The sequence below is a fragment of the Nothoprocta perdicaria genome, unplaced genomic scaffold (genome assembly GCF_003342845.1).
Source record: "Nothoprocta perdicaria isolate Ctin4 unplaced genomic scaffold, notPer1 scaffold_3, whole genome shotgun sequence".
NCBI classification, from domain to species: domain Eukaryota; kingdom Metazoa; phylum Chordata; class Aves; order Tinamiformes; family Tinamidae; genus Nothoprocta; species Nothoprocta perdicaria.
The window spans coordinates 1,075,051-1,089,131 of NW_020455532.1; the positions used below are offsets into that span (position 1 = coordinate 1,075,051).

At 40.7% G+C, this 14,081-nt stretch overlaps 1 protein-coding gene across 1 annotated transcript in view; it reads left to right on the forward strand.

The window, feature by feature from the left end:
• Positions 1 to 2,140: 2,140 nt before the first annotated feature.
• Positions 2,141 to 14,081, forward strand: part of RTEL1 (regulator of telomere elongation helicase 1) — a 40,909-nt gene continuing 28,968 nt past the window's right edge. Inside the window, exons 1-13 of the mRNA XM_026041911.1 lie at positions 2,141 to 2,242; positions 3,500 to 3,698; positions 4,057 to 4,150; positions 4,666 to 4,747; positions 5,328 to 5,388; positions 5,856 to 5,931; positions 6,472 to 6,556; positions 7,602 to 7,667; positions 8,651 to 8,804; positions 9,130 to 9,168; positions 9,289 to 9,367; positions 9,697 to 9,794; positions 11,058 to 11,113. Coding sequence (XP_025897696.1) covers positions 2,141 to 2,242; positions 3,500 to 3,698; positions 4,057 to 4,150; positions 4,666 to 4,747; positions 5,328 to 5,388; positions 5,856 to 5,931; positions 6,472 to 6,556; positions 7,602 to 7,667; positions 8,651 to 8,804; positions 9,130 to 9,168; positions 9,289 to 9,367; positions 9,697 to 9,794; positions 11,058 to 11,113 — 1,191 coding nt within the window. The remainder of the gene's footprint in view (positions 2,243 to 3,499; positions 3,699 to 4,056; positions 4,151 to 4,665; positions 4,748 to 5,327; positions 5,389 to 5,855; positions 5,932 to 6,471; positions 6,557 to 7,601; positions 7,668 to 8,650; positions 8,805 to 9,129; positions 9,169 to 9,288; positions 9,368 to 9,696; positions 9,795 to 11,057; positions 11,114 to 14,081) is intronic.

A 14,081-nucleotide genomic window follows, 5' to 3' on the forward strand; every position in this document is an offset into this window, starting at 1 on the left:
GGGAAGGGAAGGGAAGGGAAGGGAAGGGAAGGGAAGGGAAGGGAAGGGAAGGGAAGGGAAGGGAAGGGAAGGGGAGTTAGAAGGGTAGAGCTAGAGCACTGATTGAGCAGCCACAACTGGTGAAGAATAGAAGATTTTGGGCATGTGAAGCTGTTCTGATTTCAACAACAATTTGTCACATGGCCTTCCCCGAGTGACTAATCCCATCTGCTTCACTTTCCTCATCGGACAATAGGTATTTCCTTCTCCKAATGACGGGAGGATTGTGATTAAAATCAGAGTGCCAAAGAGAAAGCAATTTTATTTCACGCATTTCCCAGCAGTAAAAAGGCCACGTGGCTCTGGATTATGCGGATTCAAGCAAATAAATAATTATGTGSTCAAACAAAAGTTTTAGCTGGTTACCATAGGAACCACTACACATCCTCAGGAGGGCAATGAGGGGCAACTGAATCCTCCCGTATCTAAAGGAAGGAAGACGCCCTGCGCATGAAGAGCAGCGGTGTCAGGGCTGCTCACGGYCGCTCCTCAGCGCCGCTGCTGCAGGGTTTGCCATCCCGCAAACCGCAGTGGTAACTGTCCTCCCCGCACCCCTGCGTGCTGCCGCTTTCTGCTTGCAGGGGCCTCTGCACACGCAGGTTCAGCCACTCACACGTGCACCGCCCTGCAGGGTTTAACAATTGGCTTTACGAAGGCTTTTTCTTCCGTATGTTTTTCCCTTGTGGATGTGTCTTACTTTGTACTGCTCCCGTGCAAGGGAGGGCTGGTTCATCCAAGAGCGTCACCATCCGCTAGCATGAGGAAGCAGCGCGGAACTCCTGGAGGGCCGCRTGTCCGAAGGGATGGGGCAGCACGTGGAAGCTCTTAGCAGCATAAATGGCCTGTCACTGTCCCCTCTGCCACCCTAAAAATTCTGTTTTCTCTCCCCAAACCATGTCCTGGGAGCTGCTAGGGCTCCTAGGAAGCCGAATCCCTGCTGAGAACGCAGGAATGAGAACGATGTCTGAATACATGTGTCACCAGACACACAAACGCTCGGGCTGCAAGAACCTCTACATCTTTTTCCTGAGTTGAATGGGGAGCAAATCTTTCTCCTTAAACTTACRATGTTTGCTGTGCTCCCGGTTTGCAGAGGCGCCGGAGCCGCCCCGGGCAGGGCTGGCACTGCAGACTGGTCAGCTAAGGTGAGTGGTGCAGAGCAGGAGCCCTGAGCTCAGCGGCTGCTGAGTCACCCTGCCCGGCTGCACCTCTGCTGAGTCATCCGCCCTTGGAGGGCACCAGGGAACAACCCGCGCTGCATCCTCCACGGCRACACCGCTTAAATCAGGTTATTTTTAACCGCCCTTTAAGTAATGTTGATTTGATATGATGCTTATGTTCTTCTTCAATGTATGGAAGATAATTTTKGGGAATAACGGCAGAAAGGGCAGGGCGGACTTGGCAGGTTTACAACCAGTTTTTAGCCCTGTTTTTCTGCTACAAACACCCTATTGCCCATCCTCACCCCCATCCTCATCCTCGCGGCCCATCAGYGCTGCAAATCACTCCCTCCGCGGCCCAATCCCGCACGACCGGTGCAAGCCAAGGAGCTAATGCGCTCAGAAGCAGCCCAAAAAGCAGGGATTGCTTTTTGTGTGGGACACAGCGAGGAATACAGGGAATTAACGAGGACGAGCGGACATCGGAAAGCGACGGCCCGAGGCCGCGGCCAGGGCAGCGCTGAGGGGCTCCTCTTGCCGCCTTCGCCGCCACTCTCGCGAGAGCGGGCGCGGCGGAAGTGACGCGCGGGAGGGGGGYGGGCCACGTGATGCGGGCGCGGGCGGTCTGAACGGCGGAGCGGGCAGGTGAGGCGGCGTCGCGCGGGTCTCCATGGCAACGGGCTGGCCCGCTCCCGCTCCCGGTCCCGGTCCCGGTTCTACCCGATGCGGTTCGGGAGGGCGGGCGCAGCCAGGGGGGTTGCGAGGGAAGTGGCCCCGTTCGGTACCGGCCTGTGAGGGCTCGGGGCGGCCGGGCCCAGCGGGGCGGGTTGGCGCTGCCGGTGCCGCCCCCGCCGCGGTACCGCGGCCCGTGCTGCGCTGCCGAGGCGCCGCTGGGCCCGCGTCACCGGCGCGCGCCGCCTCTCCCGCGCCTCGCAGGCACCATGCCCAGGATCACCGTGAGCGGCGTCCCCGTGGACTTCCCCTTCCAGCCCTACAAGTGCCAGGAGACCTACATGGCCAAGGTGCTCGAGTGCCTGCAGAGGGTGAGTGCTGGAGCGGCCCCTTCCCGCCGCTCAGCTCGACTCCCTGCCTGCCTGCAGTGAGATCCGCAGCTGCTTCCTGGCCAGGCGCCTTCTAGGCCGTTTATTACACACGTCTCTTCAGGCTGAGGAAAGGGATTCCCTTAACAAGATTAACGGGATTCCCTTAACAATTCCCTTAACAATTGTAACAAGAGCTTACAATTCCATCTTACTTTTCTTTGTCTCTATCCTGCTTTTTTTTCCCCCCAATTCTCTCTGACATTTTTTTTTCTTTTTTAGCATGTAGGTATTAAAAACGCACACATATGCAAGTGTTCTACCTCTAAGTAGAAATACAGAATAGGATTTTTTATCCTAACTTGGGAAAAGGAAGAAAAAATGAGGAAGCGGTTCTTATGTCCATGCAGTGTCCTTAGGTGTTTCRATTTTGTACCGTTAGTGAATTGTGCTATTAGTGTAAGTTGCCATTTTATCTATGATAAAGTAATCTCGCCAAATGACCAGCCAAGAAAGAACTGTTTGTACAATARTTATTTTTGTTCTGGAATTGGTGAATAGCATCTCCAAGATCCCTCTTTCTTCTGAGAGAGGAAATGTGGCCTTCCATGATAGCCCAGCCTTCCAGGCTCTTAAGCAGTGTCCTAATTCATGCTTAGTATCTTTTTGTATCGTAGTAAAAATTTTATAAGCATATYTAGAGATAAATCATGTTTAAGTGCATTAAAAGAATTTGTCACAGCTGTGCAAGCTCACCTGTTACTTGTTGTAAAAACACTTGGAAATTACAAGGTGCGGCAGGATCCAATGTTTAAAAACAGACCCGTTGGCAAAATTTTCTGCCAAAGCTGTGTCTGGATTTTGTCTTGTGAGATATAGTTGTCATTCTAAATAAAATAAACATTCCATAAGAACCATTTTCTCTCTTTTTTTTTCTGCAGTTAACACAGCAGACTTTTGCTGTCTTACACAGCTGTCTTTTGCTGAACTGTGATGCATTCTGCTTACCTTAAGAAAGGAAAATTCCTCTGTTAAAGGAAGGATGTTGTTGTCTCTGGATTTTAGCTTATATTTCACTGAGCTGCTTAGTGAAACTTTGCTTGGGTCCTATAGGTAAAAACTTTGTGGAATGTGTTTGTTTCTGTCCTATAATATAGTTTATTATATAGYGAATACTTTTTTGCTGAGAAAATGCTGTGCTGCACAGTGATGTATTCTTACTGAATATTGAAATAACTATTTATTTTTTCTTCAATAAAGAAGGTAAATGGCATTCTGGAGAGCCCAACGGGGACAGGGAAGACCCTGTGCCTCCTGTGTTCCACTTTGGCCTGGCGGGAACACTTTAAGGATACAATCTCAGCCCGCAAAATTGCACAGCGCATGAACGGAGTGGAGCTCTTTCCTGACAGGCCTATGTCATCCTGGGGCAGCGCTGCTGGGGATGCTGATGTCCCAGGTACGTGCCTTGTATCRCTCCCGCTGAGAATAAGAATCTGGAAAGATAATAAATGCTTTGGATTTAACCGTCTCTTATGAGTATGTAATCATAACAAATGTGGGGACATTGTTTAACATCGTTTCATACATAAAGCACCCATAAAATCTATAAAATAGTATCTTTAATTTTCTTGGAACATTAGAAATCTACATAGCTTGTTTCTTGTGTGTAACTAGTCAGATGGAAATTTTCTTTTTGCTGTCTGTACAAAGCAAATCGTTACTGYAGTACCAAAGAGAAGGAAGGCTAATAATATTTTCAGTTCTTTCTGTGTTAAAAATGTCTTCCTTTTTTCTCCCCCACCTCTATRTGGCAGCTTATTACACAGACATTCCTAAAATAATCTATGCCTCCAGAACTCACTCGCAGCTTACGCAGGTCATTAATGAATTAAAGAACACAGTCTACAGGTATGTAATATTATGATAATAATGTGAATAGAGTATGCGGTTCCTTGAGCACTACTGTTTTGTGAAGCTTCTGCAGATATAGCCCTGTAATCAGCAAAAAAGTATTGTGAGTGACTGTAGTGCACTGATTCTTGTCATAATAGTAGTTTAAAAAGTATTCACACATGCCAAATAGTCACCTTGTGATGGGTGASAGCATCCAGATTATTTGGCTAAACCATCATCAGAGATTACAGATTTCATAATGGATGATGAAAGCTGCTACTCACAGCTCTCCACAGTAAACTACTGCTCGATACTGCTTTTGTTACTAGAGGAAAGAACACAATAAAGTCAAAGAATATGTAGCTGTTACACACAGGGCAATTTACTTGCTAGTTCTGATTTCCATTCTTCTTTTGGTGCTCGGCCTTGTGAACCTTTTGCATTTGACATATAGTGCCCAAGTTACTCAYGTTAAAAATAAGAAAGAAAAATACAGTTGCACATCAGCATTGCATGTTCTGTTTGTACAGGCCGAAGATATGTGTTTTAGGTTCCAGAGAGCAGCTTTGCATCAACCCTGAAGTGAAGCGACAGGAGAGCAACCACGTGCAGGTGAGACSCCAGCCTTGCAAGTATGGAGAGCGTGGAAAAGCAATTGTTTTGTGTTCGTGTATGGTGTGTAGCTTTTAACTCTGGCATTACATTTTGCTACCGAAGATATTAATTTACTGTGAAAGATATTAATTTACTATGTGTTTTGAAGTACGGGTATAGTTTTTGTCTTTGGTAACACCTATCAGCCAGAGAGCAATATAATTATGTAGAGCATGAAAATTAAATTAATAGCTTGCAGTCTGCCACTCAAGTGCTTTTCAAGGGCAATAGTTGATTGCTTTAAAATCATGCTTCTGTGATTAATATTAGTAGTAAAAACAACAGGTATATCAAAGATTACTCTTCTGAAAATATTAGTGGCAAAATAGAACAACATTTCCTCTTCCCATGTTGAGTGTTCTGTGCTGTGTAAGTATGTGACCTTTAGGTGGACACAAGGATATGTGATTTTGAAGCTAAAAAACTGATTACCATTTATTCATTTTCTAGTGTTGAAAAATTGATAGTTCTTTGCTCAGCTCACCTTTTAGTGCTTGAGAATCTGTGCTACTTTACTGAAATGTACTATACTTTCTAGATTTACATGTGCCGAATGAAAGTGATGGCTCGTGCTTGTCATTTCTATAACAATGTGGAAGGTGAGTTTGGCTGCAAGAATAATGCCCTTCTCTTTGGAAAGGGAGATATTTGAGAGAGAGACAAAGAAGATTAAAAGAGCTGCCAGAACCCGCTTCTGTGTGTTTATTYCATATCTGTCTTCATATATGTGTGAAATTTTCCTCCCAATTAGATTCCAATCTTGAACAGTTTGAAGTTAAACATCAAGTGGACRGAGGTATTATTTGGGAGAAGGGACACTGTTGACACAAGAACAGCTGGGGTTAACTTAGCCATGAAAAAATTAGATTCAGTGTGATGAGAAGGTTCTGAATTATTAGAGACATGAGGTGTTTTGTGGGTGTGCAGTGCAGCAGGGAACTCTGCAGATGGAAGAATATAAAGCCCGTCCACCTAGAGAGAATTGAGTGTCTCTGTGTGATACCTTTATTTAACCACATAGTTGTAATGTTTTTTCTTTTTTCTCTTTTTTTTTTTTTTTTCACAGAGAAGAGTACAGAGAAAGAACTGATTGATTCCATCATGGATATAGAGGATTTGGTTAAAAATGGGAATAAACACAGGTGAATGCTTCTCCCTGACCTTCCTCCTCCTCATTTGTGAAAGCTAAAAGTAGTAGAGTAATAATGAGCAATGTAGAGTGGCAAAATATGTTGCACAGAGACAGCTTTCAAAAACTTGTGTGAACTGAGGCTTTCTGCTACTGTAGTAATACATTACGTAGTAATACATAAAATACATTATGTAATAATATATTTTAGGCCTTCTTTATGTAAAGACTGAATCAGATCAGAATGAGGCTAGTCTAGACCAGCATTTAATTCTAGCCTGAAGAGGAGAGAAGATAATGCAGTGATGAATGTCCTTCTTTCCCCTTTCGTTCTTTGTTTTTGAGCTGAACAGCTTGGCATTTTTGACACTTTTTTTAACCAATGTTGCTGAACCGGGCCCTGACTAGCAGAGCTAGTCATCCACCCCTGAAATCTAATGTGTTGTTTTCAACTCATTAAGCAGTTGATTAGAAATCAACTTTGAGAGTCTGAAATAAAATACAGTATATTTCAGTATTTTTGYAATTAATAATGTCACTCTTTTTTTCACAGAGCTTGTCCTTATTATCTCTCTCGGAGCCTTAAGCAGCAAGCGGATATTATTTTTATGCCTTACAACTATTTATTAGACTCAAAGGTAATCTATATTTTTAAGTACAGTTGTTCCTTTTTTTTGTTTGCATGTAGTGGATTAATCTAAAATGATGCAAAGATGCATAAGAAACTAGGAAACAAATGTATCTTGTAATATACTTCTGAATTAATTAAAATCCCTTTCAAACTCGGAACCATAGACCCTTCTGTATTTTTCCTCATTAAGTTCTTTATCATAGTTGAAGTTTTTCTATCTTGTTTGTTTCTTTGAAACTGAGCTCTTGCAGTGCCGCAGAATATGAGGTCCTTCGTGTTTGGTTATATTTGTCTTTTGAAAGTATGTCTTCAGTTGCTCTACAGTGCTCTTGCACACATTCTGAAATATTTTTTGCTTCTGCAGCATTAGAAGTCACTGGGTTCTAGAATAAGAAAACCTGGTTGGTAGAAATGAATGTCCCTCTTGAGGATAGTTGCTCTCTATGTGTAAAAACCGCTGTAATAAGTTGTCCATATTTCATGAACAGAAGATGAAACCTTTGAAAACTGTGAGGAAACAAATCTACTGACATCTTCATACAAATCAGAATAGTGACCTACAGTAGAAGATATTTTACAGCCTGATATGTTTTTTGCAGCAGACATATGTATTTTTAATTTGACCAATATAAGCAAAGAACCATTGTGGAGTAAAATGATACGGCATTGCCTGGGATGTTGCCAGAACGTCCTCTTCTTGCACAGATAATACGAATGTGAATTTATTAACAACAAAAACCTTCTCTCCCAAATCCCTCCTGACAAAAATAAAGATTAAAGTTTAAGTTTGATAAAACTTGTGTGTCCTAATATGGTATGCATGATTTCTTCTTTATTATGATGGCATTTGTAAATCTGTAAACTTTTGTGAATGCATTTCATCACTTTCGTTTCCTAAGAAAATGATTTTGTTATTTACCCCGTTTCCCAGGAAAAATGTATCCAAATTGCATCCAAATCTAAATCTGTCTTATGAGCCAGTTTCTCAGTAAGTCAGATCACTTCTCTTTGACCTTTATGCCCATTATTCTCTTTTTGTCCCTTATTTTCAGAGCCGGAGAGCGCACAACTTGGACCTGAAGGGGACTGTAGTAATACTTGATGAAGCTCACAATGTGGTAAGTTGCTTGTTCTTGGTCTGTTGCCATTTTTTTCAGACTTCATCCGAAGAGAAAAACATATCAGTGTCCTATTTCGAAGAGTGTGTAAAAGCTGTACTCAGCTAATTCAGTTGTTGGTATTAATCATCATTAGTGTTTTGAGTTTCCATGACAGTTAGAGATTTTTAAGTTTGAATTACAGTCTTTTGCCACTACTATGATTTTCCACAAGGTGGTAGTTTCCTAAAGAATGTCTCTCCAAATTTGGTTCTGGGTCTCTTTCTTTGGAGTTCTCTTCCAGGTGTAAGAATGTGGCAAGACCCTCTTTTGAAGCTCAACCACATTAGCTGTTCAGGTCTACTAAATGATGGATGTGACTTCTAGTTTTATTTGCAAGGTGTTTTTTATGAAGACAAAAATTACATACTGCATTAAGAAACCTCTTGGTTGTCTTGAAGCTGCCATTCTTTGCTTAGATAATGAAATGCAAAGGAAGCTTTGAAATATATTGCCTTTATTCTACCTAATGAACAACCCTATCAGTGAGATTCCTGCTAAGCAGCTGCGACCGTTTTTTGGTTGCATTTTTTTTTGTAAAAAGGCCACTGAAGGGTGTGCTGTTTTGGGCTAGAGGTAGTTGCAGAATTGCACCCACTATATGAACATAAAACAATCTTCTCTGTTGAAAATGGGTCGGTAAACATGATAGTTTTTCCTTTGTAGCACTTAAAAATACTTTTTTCCTGAATGTGAAAATTGCTAAGATCTTCTATTCCACAGCCATTCTTTTAGCAATATTTCTCTCATCTGAATGTCCCTGTTCCAACTTAATAATTATTCTGAAATAAAACTGACTTTGTTCTGAATAGAATATTGACACATGAAACTAATTCAACATTTTTTCTTTATAACTTACTTCTTGACAGCCATTACAGTTGATGTCTGTGTGTATTTCAGCCCTTAATATTTCTCTTCATTTCTCCTGTTCACTGATATTCTAGGAGAAGTTGTGTGAGGAGTCATCTTCTTTTGACTTGACACCCTACGATTTGGCTTCTGCAGTGGATGCTATAAATGTGGTACTGGAAGAACAAGCCAAAGTAGTTCAACAGAATGAAATAAATGCTGAATTCAATATGGAAATGGCCAATTCAGGTGTGTTAATAGCCAGGGACCACTGTTTCACTGGGATTATAGGGTGTCCTTATTAAAGAAGGGAAAATAATTTAGTTTCCAAGCAATTTGATTCTGATTAATAGATAAATTATTTTTATTTAGCACTACTGTCAACAGTATGACCAGATMTGGTCAAAGCAACATGATATTAGGGGTCATAAGGGAGCAGTGCATGGAATGCAGATATCTTTCCGCATATACACAGAGGCAGCCTTATAACTATAACTTCTAGAAGGGCATAAAGAAACTAGGGAATGAAGCAGAGATGAAATGTCCTCTTTAAAATCATTCCTTTCTTCAGCAGGGCTGAACTTGGAACTTGAAGATATAGCAAAGATAAAGAGTAAGTATTTTGTTGTGTTCAACAAAATTGTTGTTGAAAGAATTTTGCAAAGTGAGTTGCAGAAGTGCATTTCTATGAGCCCTAACTTTTTTTTTTCCTTCCCCTTTGATTTCCTTAAAGAAATTCTTCTTCAGCTAGAAAATGCTATTGATGCTGTGGAGCTGCCATTAAATAGTAATGGAGTCACCAAAGAGGGAAGGTAAAAGTATTSTCTTCTTGTTAGGATGTTTGCATGTTTAAAGGTCAACAAACTCTGTGCAACTAACTCTAGAGTGAGCTCTTGCCAGTGAAAGTAGTTTGTGTGTTTACATAGCAAACATGCAACGGGACAAAAACAAATAAGTGTTTAAAGGTCTGTCGGCAGCTGCTAGGTTTGGTAGTGCTATTCTAGCTTCAGAGAGTCTTTCCGGGTTACTTAAATGGCCTTTCCTTAGGAAACATGTCCATGGGAGTATTTACTCATTAGGGTAGATTTGGAATTTATGTGAGTGTTCTTACCCATTTGTGTGTTTTCTTTGTTAATTGCAGCTACATCTTTGAACTGTTTGCAGAGGCCCAAATAACGTTCCAGACCAAATCATCCCTGCTGGAGTCACTCGAGCAGATTTTGCAGTTTCTTTCAGGCCGTAAGCRTGAACTTTTTCATTGTTTCAGTTGGACACTGCAGCTCCTTTCCCTCTAATGTCAACATTTGGGAGCTTGCATGTCTGGAAGAGGAAAGGAGAAAGGGATCCTCATTTGGATTTAAATTTTAAAAGTTTCCATATCTTAAAATATGTTCCTAGACATCCATATCTTTTCATAAAAACTTACTGGGAGGTCCCAGTGCCTCTGATGGGAAATTTTTAGAGATACTTTTAAATACTGCTTTTTGTCATGCCTGATCATGAACACGCATGCATGCACAGAGAAGTTTTGCAAATATAGCTGTTCTTTTTCCAAAATCAGCAAGGCTTTGCAGGTGGAGCTGGTCAGCATTTGGCTGATAGTTGTTTTCTGTCTCCAGCTTTTCCATGGTCATGAAGTTCTAAAACAGGGATGTTAGGAACTGGATAATGCCTTTCCCCTTTCCTTCAATTAACAAGCTTCAGGTCACTCTGGCATTTGTTCTTTAATTTGCCCTTCTGCAAAGAAAAGACTCAAGCTTTTATGTTTTCTGAGAAAATAATTGAGCCAATTCTCTCTGGAAGGCTCTTCTCTAAATATGGAGGACATCTCCAGTCTATGGAGACTAGACCACACACTGTTGGTTCTGCAAATACATCCTTTGTGAGCATGTCTATTCATCCTCTTTTTTACCTAACATGTTTCTTTTTCCGGGCTGTAGCAGACAACAGATGTGTCAGGTTGCCATTTCCGTGGTCATGTTCTCATTAGCAGTATATTTCATACGTTCTTTGAACTGCTCCTTTGTAGTCACTGTTACCAGCATAGCAGGGGCTCTGGGATGGTTGCAATGGGCCATTTATAGCTGTAGCAAAAGTGACTTTTGTGTCTCTCTGACATTACAGCTAGTGGTTGACTTCCTATTCTTTTTTTCTTCTTTTTCTTGAGACCATATTTAATTGCTTTATGTGCTTTTACAAAAGTAACGGAACGTTTTTTTTTGTTAATTATCTCCTTTCCAATTTCTAATTTACAGAAGTTTTGAGAGGTTTTTGTAACTGGCTCAATTCACAATTTATTAGTTTATCACTGATGGGAAACTTAATTTTGGCATGATTTGTCTTTTTTTTTAATATTARTGAAAAACTTGGAATCATTTATCTGTTTCAGGTGATATTTATAAGCCATTGTAGTGTGTTATGCTGGATAGATGACATATGGATATATACAAGTGCAAATGCATTTGTGTGTGCAAAAAAATAATAATCTRTTCCTTCCTGCAGGTACTGGGATATTTATCAATACATCTGGATTGCATAAGCTTTCAGATATTATCCAGGTAAATAATTAATACTGCTTCTACATATGCCTAAAACCTTGAAAAATTGGTTTAAAAAATGTGGCAAGACATCAGGGCTGGTTTTAACTTCCACCAGGTGGAGCTGGGTTATTGAACTGTGCACGTTCAAGCCAGCAGTGTTTGAGGATGTGAGACCTCGTGAAAAAGCAAGTCAGGCTTAGGAAAAAAAATCAAGAGAAAATAATTGTAACTTTTTTCTTTTTTCCCATTTACATATTAACTTAAGTCATCTGTAAAACTAAATGCCTGTAGTGCTGCAGGAGCTGAACGTGACACTCAAAGTATGTGAGCATCTGCATTCTGCAGTCAGCCTYCTCCCTGCTGTGCAGGTACAAAACACTGAAAATGAAAAACCTGGACCAGTGAACTGAGAAGGTGCAGTGGGCCAGTGGCCTGAAGTTCAATTTCTGCCTCCCCTCTTAATTTCACCAAATATTCTTGGGTGACCCTGACAAGTTGGGTAATTATCTTCAGACAAAATAACATCTCAGCTCTAATGTTACATGSTGAAAAATCTGCTTACATGTGGGATTAGTTTCACTATATTCCCAGAAGTTGGTGATTTCAGAGCAGCCTCCCTGCCTGAGTCACGAGGGGATCAGGTTGAACCAAACCTTTCCCTAGCAATGCAGTGGGAACTTTGTTCCCCAGACACTTTTACTTTGTTTTGGATCTGAAAGATCTTTCTTCCTTTGTCTTTAGTAGGTAGGTGACGATAAAGTTGACCTCTTACTGCRTGTTGCTCATTACTTTTCTCTCTTGGTTTAATAAATTTCTTATATTAAAAATTACTACTGATACATGAAATCCCATGGAGTTGAAGACTCCTGTTTGTCACTCTCTGGTTTGTTCTACGCACTGGTAGCCTGCGTAATGAATAAGCTAACATACTTCTTTTTTTTTTTTTTTGGAAACCATTGACCTCATAGATCTTTTCCCTGGAAAACATGTTGCTTAAAAATGTAATCTATACTTACAGGAAGCATAAAAGTGCCAAAAATGTTGATAAAATAATGTAAACACAGACAGGAGGCAAGTAAGGTCTGTATAAAGTGTGTTGAAAGTTTTCTTACCTGATAAAGATGATGTMTGGCTGTATTTCAAAGACTCTCCTCATCTTCGAGTCATTGCTGCCTTGTTAGTTTAACCATAGGGAGAAACAAAGGCATTCCTTTGTGCTCTGGCTAAGCTCAAGTGAAATATTTTGGGTTTTGGAATCCTGTTTAATCAGGAATGTGTCATGAAATACATGGTCAGCACAGGCGAGTTCAACGATAACGTCAGCCTACGTATCCAGTGGCTTCTTTGCAAGGAGAGTGGATTCTGCCTCAGTGAGTTTAGGGATCTTTCTCTCCAAAAACTGGCAGAAAAGGGTCTGAGTAGAAACCATTGCATTTCTTGTTGAGTTCACCCCACCGTTGTGACTTGGATTGATCAGGTTTGTTGTGTACCATCAGAAATGTCTCCTGCAAATTCTTGGTACTGCTCTTTAACATCTTCTGAAAGCTGAGAAGAGTTCCTTCTAATCTCCTGTGTATTCTGCTGTTCTGATAATGTCGTTATACTTAATTCCCTCAGTCCAAATTTCTCACTTTTTAAAACTGGATAATCTGAAATTTAGTGAATCAAAACTTGTTTAGTTTTGTAATACTGAACTCATCAAATGTGTGGACGTTTGTGGCAGTCAAATGTATTCCCAGTGACATGCAAAGTATTTTATTTTTATAGAAACCTAACAAAGCCTAGATGCACGTTCTGGTGCACTGGTAGCAAATTTTCATATATTAGAAGGTGCATGCAGCTGTTGCCTTGTGGGCAAGGTGAGACACAGTGAATTTAATCTCCTCGTCTGSGCTTTCAAAGCTGACGGTGCGGAAATGCAGAATTAGAATCCTGGTGTGAGGATTCCAGGCGCTGGAGAAGATGGATTGCAGGGAACTACGGACACATGGAACACAGTTTGACTTAGCTGAACTGTCTTTCCCTGAAAGCTAAGCTCTCTGCTGCTGAAAAGGTGTACATGGACAGCAAGTCCTCCTTATTCATAATCCTTCCCTAATTCATTATTCCAAGATACTTTTTTTAGTAGGGCGAGGTCATGGCCAAGTCTTACCTGATGAAACATGGTGTTTCTTGTTGCAGAGCTTTGTCTTCAGCAGTTAATTTATCATAAGCTCGTTTTTATTAATGATAACTTTTTTCAATTTTTTTTTTTAAATTTTGGAAGAACATTTAGTAAAATTTTTTTGTACATTCGTTTTTTGGGTAATTTTTGTAAGTTAATCTTTCCAGGAATTGTACTTTTTTTTTCTTTTCCTTTCCTGACTAGTGCTGAACATCTTTCTTTTTGCAATTAGCTGATATTCTCATGAGCTTGGATAATTCCTTTTAAATGTCTGAAGGACTTTTGTTTAGAAAAATTAACGTAAGTTATAAATATTTGAGAACCACAGCTGTTCTCACTGCAATTGCCTTGCAATGCCTTATGCTTAAATGAGTGTCTCCCTTAGTCATGAGACTTCACAAGCAGGAAAAGGAAAAAAACATCATTCCATACAGAAACGTTGACAGAGGTTTTCCATTTAATATATTGATAGCTACATGCAATTATAGCTTCAAAGCAGAGTATTGCTAGAGTGCCATGGCTGAAGTTACTTTTTAAAAAAATCAGGGAATCAAGTGGTACTTTTAAAAGTAGTTTTGACTATCAATAGCCAAGTCACGTGCGGTTTGGATAATACTGACACTTGTGTGGGTTGAATGTGTGTTTACATGGAACCTAGCCAGTTGTTTTATTGCTCCTTTGTATGCATCAGGTGCTGTAAGTGCACAGAGTTTAATACACAATTAGGAAACAGAAAAACCTTTGTATTTAAGTAGTGGCTTAAATAGTGGCATTATATTTAAATAGTCCATCATTTCACCCAACAGGAAACCAAACAATTAA